The sequence below is a fragment of the Hipposideros armiger genome, unplaced genomic scaffold, assembly GCF_001890085.2.
Source record: "Hipposideros armiger isolate ML-2016 unplaced genomic scaffold, ASM189008v1 scaffold_783, whole genome shotgun sequence".
NCBI classification, from domain to species: domain Eukaryota; kingdom Metazoa; phylum Chordata; class Mammalia; order Chiroptera; family Hipposideridae; genus Hipposideros; species Hipposideros armiger.
In genome coordinates, this window is record NW_017732133.1 from 290385 (window position 1) to 298323 (window position 7939).

Genomic DNA, 7939 nt, shown 5'->3' on the forward strand with positions numbered 1-7939 from the left:
AACAGCGGTTTGATTCCCAGCCTGAGCTGAGCTGCTGCTGTGCTGCCAACAGGTGGAAGGATGGCTCAGCTAAAAAGAAAAAAAAGTCGCCTCGTTTAGCCTGGGCATCAGGGTACTGAGAAGGACTAAGCTCGGGTTGAGCTGAGCTTGGCCATCAGGTGAGGTACAGGTATAGATGTAGATGCAGGTACAGGTGTGGGTGTAGATGTGGATGTGGGTGTAGGTCCAGGTGTACATAGGGTTGCAGGTGTGGGTGTGGATGGGTGGTTAGATGTGTGTATTGGATCACGTGTAGATTTGGGAGTAGATGCCAGCTCAGGTGCCGACGCAGCTGTGGAGAGAACATGCGGCTCACCTGGGCAGAGCATGGGCCATGGGGGGGAGAGGGCTGTGGTACCCCCATCTCAGAGTGCTGAGTGGAAGGGTGCCCTCGAAGGTGCAGGGCAAGGAGCTCCCAGGCTGGGGCTGAGGGCAGGGGTCCAACGTGGGAGAGCAGTGTGGGGTGGGCCGTGGAGCACCTAGAGCCAACAAGTGAAGGAGGGTGGGCGACCTGGGGCCTTGGTCTGTCAGCCACCTTCCTTGGCCCCTTTGCCTCCCCTCCCTCCATTTCCCCTCCGCATGTCTCCTCTCTAGGCCTCTCTCTGCCCTGGGGCCTCCGGCACCCCCTTTGGAGTGAGGGTGGGGACAAAGGGTCGGCGAAGGGGGTGGCTGGCTATTTCCATGAGTAAGTCGTCAGCCACCACCATTCTCCTTCCCACATCGTCTGCTGACCACTGGATGAGCGGATGTATGGGCCGTGGGCTGTGGGCCGTGGGCCTGGTCTGAGCGCTTGTCTCTCTGTGCCTCCAGCCAGCCCCCAGCCTCTCCCAGCACACAGGAAGCCATTCAGGGAATGCTGTCCATGGCCAACCTGCAGGCCTCCGACTCCTGCCTGCAGACTGCGTGGGGCCCCGGCCAAGCCAAGGGCAGCTCGCTGGTGGCTCACGGCTCCCGGAAGAACGGGGCCGGAGGCAAGAGCACAGGCAAGCGGCTGCTGAAAAGGGCAGCCAAGAACAGCATGGACCTCGATGATTATGAGGAGCAGGACCACCTGGACGCCTGCTTCAAGGACTCGGACTATGGTGAGTGCCCCCTCGGGGAGGGCTCTCTCTGACTGTGCAGCCAGCCCTTTCTTATGACAGGTAATTCACAAACCATGAAAGTCACCCTTTAAAAGTGTGGCTCAGGTGTGCTTATTGTATTTAGAGGATGTGCCACTATCACCACAGCCACAGCATGTCACCACCCCAGAGGACACCCTGACCCTTCCACTCCGCTGTCCCCTTCCCCGGCCCCTGGTAACCTCTGGTTTACTCTCTCCCACATATCCTAGATATGTTCACAGTATCTAACAATGCTTAGTCCTTTGTGTCTGGCTTCTTTCATTAGCATACTTTTCAGGGTTCCCCCATGTTATAGCATGTGTCAGCACTTCATTTTGTGGGTGAATAATATTCCACGGTGTGGACATACCACACTGTTCATCCCTTCATCCACCCATGGACATTTGGGGGCGTCCACCTTTAGGTGACTGGGAATAGTGCTGCTGTGAATACTGGTGTGCAGGGAGTTTGCACGGCCTGGGTCTGCGATGTCCCCAGGTGCATACGTGGGAGGGGCGCTGCTGGGTGAAAGGTTGCAGCTTATTCAGTCTTCTGAGGACCCACCCAGCCATCCTCCATGCAGCCGCACCATTTCACACTTGCAAATGCGTTGAGGCTGCGTCCACCCTGTCTGTCTCTGTGTAGATGGAGAAACAGGCCCAGAGTGGCTCCGTGGCCTGCATCTGAGGTGGGCAGTGAGTTGGGGGCTGGGCCTCCTTCTGGGTAATGGGCAGTCTCCCCCCCAGCAGGGCCCCTCCAGGCTCTGGAGGAGCTGCTGTCAGCCTCATGGGAGGAGATTCAGGAGCAGGGAGCTTCCCAGGGACACCTCGGTCCCCGTGGGACGTAGCGTGCTGACACAGGCCCACCGTTCCCCAGGGCCAGGGGTGCGCTGGCCCCCATGCTGCAGGGCAGGCCTTCAGCGCAGTCCTGATGGTCCAAGGGCCATGTTTTCATGCTCCTATATCCAGACAGCCCCCGGCAGTGAGGCTGGCCCTGCCTCATCTGGTGGACACTTTCATGCCTTGCTGTGGGGTCTACCCTGGTCTGACGGACAGTGGAGTGAGCTCTGTTTGCTGGGCTCCCTTGGGGTGTGGGGCAGGTCCTAGGGGTTCAGGTGCCACAGGTTCTGGAGGTTGAAGTTCACCACCTGTAGTGGAAAGAGTGGTACTTGGCAAGTCACCCAGAACTGCTGTGTGGGGCTCCCTCCTCCAGTGACTCCCTGAGATGGATCTGGGGGCCTTCATAGCCACCTAGCTCCATGATAGCAGGAGAAAGCAAGATGTTCTGAGAAGAACTGGGTGTCCCGTAGGTGCTACAGCTGGGCTGAGGTGGGTGAGGCAGAAGTGTCCCTGGGGGCCAATGGGACCTCTAGGCTGGCCAATTGCTGCCCCTCTCTGAACCTCAAGGGGGCCTGGGCTGGATGATTTCTGGGGCACCACTGTGGCCAGTGCTCTGCAACCTGGGGATGCCAGTTACAAGGTCTGCCAGCTGCCTGCAGTGCCCCTCCCCACAGCCGCTCCAGTGGCTCAGCCCTTTCTCCCCTTGCCTCTCTAGTGTACCCCTCCCTGGAGTCCGACGAGGACAGCCCAGTCTTCAAGTCCCGGTCCAAGAAGAGGAAAGCCTCAGATGACGCTCCCTATAGCCCGACAGGTAGCGCTGGGCCAGGAGGGGCTCCATCCACATCTGACTGGTTCTGCGCAGGGCTCAGATGGGGCTCTGCCTGCCTGCTTCCCTCCTGGGTCCTGGAGCCCCAGTGCTCCTGTGAGTGGGCTGGTGTGGTAGCCCTGCAGTGGGTCAGCCCTTTCCCTAGTTTCTCCTTAGTGAGCAGCCTTTGGAGGGCCAGCTTTCCACCCGGTCCCCTTCATGGCAGCCTGTAGGGTGGGGGCCTTGCCTACTTTCCAGGTGACACCCCCCCATGCGTCCTTTCCTGTCTTACTGGGTGGGATCCCCTACCCTGCTGGGCCTCTCACTGACTCTCTCTGAGTTGTGACATGTCCCTGGGACTTGGGGACAGACTGGGGCCAGTCTGGGGGAGCCCAAGGGTACACACAGTGGTAAGCGGATGATTGAGGCAGGCTGACCTTCTTTCCAAAGCGAGGGTTGGCCCATCGGTGCCAAGGCAGAACAGGCCTGTTCGTGAGGGGACCAGAGTGGCCTCCATCGAGACCGGGCTGGCAGCCGCTGCAGCCAAGCTATCCCAGCAGGTGAGGAGGGGGCCCCGCAACCCTGTGCAAAGACCACCCAGCCTGGGGGCTGTCATAGGCTTAGGAACATTTGAGTATATCTGTCCCCTGTTCCTCTAGGCCCCTAAATTCCTAAGATTGGGGGTGGGGAACCAGGGAACTGGTAGCCTGGGACCCTGACACTGACAGTCATCTTGTTGGTGAGACCAATTATCCCTAGTGCAGGGGAAGCCCTGGCCAGCAGCTCCTCTGGGGGACCCTCCCTGGTCTCCAGTGATCTGGCATTTTCCGCGGGTCCTTGTGGCGCTGGAGATGGTGCCACGTCTCCGTGACATCTCTCTCTGCCCATCTCGTTCGCCACTTCAGCTCCCTCTGATCCAAGCCCCCTCAGAAGTGAGGCTTCTGGACCCTTAGCTGCCACCTGGGCCAGGCCCACCCCCATCTGGGCACTCCAGGAAGTTAATAGGACCAAAGTGAATGTTCTAGAACCAAGAGTCCCATGACAGCTCAGAGCAGGGTGATGGGGAATGGAGGGCCAAGTACCGGTGCCACAACCCACTCATCCCTGTGTTTAGGATGGTCTACTGCACAGCGAGAAGCATGGTGGTCCCGCCTCGGGCCCCAGCATTGCTCTGAGCTTCTCAGGCACAGGCCCAGCCCTTGCTGCTCCCACAGCGCCGGCGGCTCAGCCTCGCCAGAGAGGCCTCAGGCACGGGGACCTGCCTCCTCTGGGTCTGAGGTTGCGCAGGCTGCTCTCTGCTCTGACAGCTGAGCACCCAGCAGCTGAGGCCTGACCGGCCCTGCCGGCTGACGTGCCCACATGCTTTGTTCAAAGGAGGAGCAGAAAAGCAGGAAGAAGAAGAACTCCAAGAGGAAGCTGGCTCCCAACACCACCTCCCCCTCTGCCTCTGCCAGCACCACCTCGGCCAGCACCACCTTGGCCAGCACCACCTCGGCCAGCACCACCTCGGCCAGCACCACCCCGGCCTCCACCACTCCGGCCTCCACCAGCACGGCGTCCACCAGCACGGCCTCTACCAGCACAGCCAGCAGCCAGGCCTCGCAGGAGGGCAGCTCGCCCGAGCCCCCACCCGAGGCACACAGCAGCAGCCTGGCCGACCATGAGTACACCGTGGCCGGCTCCTTTGCTGGGACCCAGGCAGGCCGTGCCTCACAGCCCATGGCCCCTGGGGTCTTCCTCACACAGAGGCGGCCCTCTGCATCGTCCCCCAACAACACCGCTGCCAAAGGTATCACACCTGCTGGCCCTAGGCGGCCTAGACTTGTAGACTGTCCCCATAGATGACCACAAGTCTCCTTTGTTCCTCCATAGCCACTCGAGTCTGCATCCACCCACCCGGTCAGCGTGTGCAAGAAATGGTCTCTTTCAAGATTGAGAGCCAGGGTCACATATTAGGGGTCTGGTCACCTCAGAGTTAGGTCCAGCTCCTTGGAGCCCAGGGTCTCAGCTTTGGAGCCTGGCTTGGAGTTGGGATGTGGTCAGCGGTTTGCCAAGGGTTCTCTGGGAGGGGCCCAGGGTGACTGACCCAGGCTCCTCTATGTGAATTGTGGGCAGCATGGCTATCTGGCATGTCCACTGTCTGCATGCACTCTGGCCATGAGACATTGCCCGCCGTGGACCTATGGAGTGTGGCTCCAGGTGGCCCTGCTGCCAGGCGGTGGGGCTGTGTGTGTGTGTGGGGGGGGCTCACTTCACGATAATGCCACTGTCTTGGCCTGACCCACCCGCTGGCCATGGCCCCACGCCTCCATTGCTGCCCCCTTGTCAGTGTGACCCCTGAGCTGGGTGCTTGGTCAGATGAGTGGTTTCCGAGGGGTGCAGAAACCCCAGGCTTGAGCTTCACAAACCCATCTTAGAGACAGGATGGGGCAGTCACGGAGAGTTTGCAAACCTCCTTCCCCACGTGCTGCTGCTTTTGCCCTCTCCCTCATCTGCCTTTTGTGTCTCCTCCTCTACCCCCAGGAAAACGTACAAAAAAGGGCATGGCCACCGCCAAGCAGAGGCTTGGGAAAATTTTGAAAATTCATCGGAATGGAAAACTGCTCCTTTAAAGTTTGGAAAGCCAGGATCCTTCTGCTCCGCTCAGGACCCCGGAGCCCTGCTATAACATCAGCCCCCAGGAAGGTGGCCACGCTGCCTCACCCCGGGGAGGGCCTGACCTCCTCCCGGCCACTATTCCCCCCACACAAGCGAGCATCTGTTGCTTCAGCAGGCGGAGCTCGCCAATACGGACAGACGTCCTTTCTCAAGTTGCTTAGAGTGACCTGTTCCCGAAACGCGGCCCTGCCAGTTTGAGGACCATTCCAGTTTCAGAACAGCCTCTAGGCACCCCCTGAGCGTGGGTGTGATTGCAGGGCCTCTGCAGCTCTGCTGTCAACACAAGTCCTTCGAGGAAGGAGGAGTGAGCCAACCACTCACCAGGCCCAGAGTCTGAGCCAGCCACAGGCTGGCAGCCTCCAGAGGCTTAAAAAAAGGCAAAGAACACTAGAGAGGAAAAGGAGGAGAGAGCAGGGTGTTTGTGTGCCCCCCATCTCTCCCTGAGTGATTCTCAGACACGTCCAGAGAGTGTTTGGACTGGCCAGGAGAGGGGCCTCTGGGCTCCCTGGCCGGCAGGTGGCAGGCCGGGTGGTGGGTGTTGCACCCAGGGCATTTCTAAGGATGACTGGGGCCGGCAGCAGGGTCAGTATGTTAGTGGGTGAGGGAGCCACCACGGAATCCCCAGCCATGATACGGGGCCCAGGGGGCCCAGGTTAAGCCACGTAGGTGGACCTTGTCTAGCCCTACTGGCTACACCCCGAGAAGCACTTCTTAGCCAAGGCACCCTGCCCCAGGCCTAGCGGGGCGGACGGTAGCCAGGTGGCCCGAGGATTCGGGGGAAGGGGGGCCAGGCACTTACGTCTTGTCACCTGTGGGCACTTGGTGTCGAGTGCATGGGTGGCTCCTGGACCGCATGGCCACCCATCGACACAGAGGGGCTGGATTTGTTTCTCAGGCAATCCTGTATTTTAATTTTAGATGTATTTCCTGAAGCATATTTTTCATAGAATGTAGCGTGTAAATAGCTTTTTAAAAAACTTCTTTTTTATAAGAGTAAAAGTATCTTTAGGAATTTCTTTCTATAGAGTCCTTCATTAACATTTATACGAGTTTTTTGCCGAGTATGATGAACAGTTGGGTTTCCAATGCTTTTCCTTTTTCTTCTTTTTTTTTTATTGTTATGATTTTTTTTTTCTTTTAGGGACTAAGGTATTGCCTGAAAAACAAGTGATGTCTGTGCAGCCTTATATCTGTCTTTACAGAAGCAAACAGTACACAAAAGATCTATTTCAGACATGTTTGAAGACGAATCTTCAACTTGAATACCAGCTCTTTCTTTCCTTCTTGTTGATGAAGGGGGTGGGGGTACAGTTATTTTACTAGCACCTTGTGAAGTGTTCTGTGTTTTGTGATGCTGTAATTTATTAATGTTTGTAGCTTTTTATATTTGTACATTTCTTATGAGCTTTGTTTATATGCCCATCCCTGGGTATTCTGTCCATGAGGAGAGGCAGCTTCACACAGGCCTTGCCCCCGGCTCCGCCTATCGGGGGGACGCGGCCCCCGGGCCTGGAGTCTAGGCAAGGCATCGCTCACAGGCCCCAACTATTCCTACCCAGTGTTTTGGAGGTTTCCTTGCCCATCATTGTTGAACATTTATATAATCTAACCTGGCCATCAAACTGTTCTCTCTCTCTCTCTCTCTCTCTCTCTCTCTCTCTCTCTCTCTCTCTCATTTTTTTTAATTTTATTATTATTATTTTGGCAACATGTACATTTCTAACAAAGTTTATCGTGGCTATTAAAGTGTTTTATTTCCCAATTCATATTACTCTTGTATCGAGTCCATGAGGTCTAAGGCAACTTAGATCAAAGTTTTAAAAGAGTAAAAATATTTCAGGTTTTGTACAGAACCATGTCTGTGTCATTTCTGCCTCATTTGCCGTCATCCTTCCCGGCAATAAGGGCCATGGGGGGTCCTCAGCAGCAATGGGGGGGCCCTCTGGTCTGGAGGTTAGGTCTTGTGCACCCTGAGGGCTGGGTGTTAGGAGGGGGGGTCAGACAGGCCCCCTGCCTAGGCCCTGGCCACCAGCGTCCCCCTCAGAAAGCCCTCAGATTGCCCACCGGGCATATACACTGCCCTGCCCCCAAGTCAGCCTGCTGAAATGGGCAAAAGAGACCCTCTGGGAAGGCAGCTTCGAGACCCTGGCTCCACCTGCCTCAGCACCTAGAACCTTGTGGTTTACAGGTGAGCAGTTTAGTGCAGTCCAGCTAGTACATGGCTGGCACCCAGAGGCACTCAGAAACATTCAGGATTTCAGTCTAAATTCGACCTCATTCACAGCAAATGTACAAAAGCAGAACCCACCTCCCACCCCCACAAAGATACACAGTGCAGATCGCAGTGAGTACCAAGGATGGAGGGGGTGGGCAAAGAAAGACCAGCTGCTCAAGGGGTCACTGCAAAGGGGTGCCGGGGGCCCACTCTGGGGCTGCCTGGCTGCTGGGCATCTCAGGCATCACTGGGTCCTGGGACACGACATTCTCTCCAGGCA

At 57.2% G+C, this 7939-nt stretch overlaps 1 protein-coding gene across 1 annotated transcript in view; it reads left to right on the forward strand.

Moving 5' to 3' along the window:
• The window catches only part of PHF2 (PHD finger protein 2), a 44444-nt gene extending 37147 nt beyond the window's left edge, over positions 1–7297 (forward strand). The window contains exons 18-22 of the mRNA XM_019628368.1: positions 850–1121; positions 2697–2792; positions 3237–3346; positions 4161–4575; positions 5310–7297. Of these exons, the coding sequence (XP_019483913.1) occupies positions 850–1121; positions 2697–2792; positions 3237–3346; positions 4161–4575; positions 5310–5398 (982 nt within the window). The 3' untranslated portion in view covers positions 5399–7297. The remainder of the gene's footprint in view (positions 1–849; positions 1122–2696; positions 2793–3236; positions 3347–4160; positions 4576–5309) is intronic.
• Positions 7298–7939: the final 642 nt, after the last annotated feature.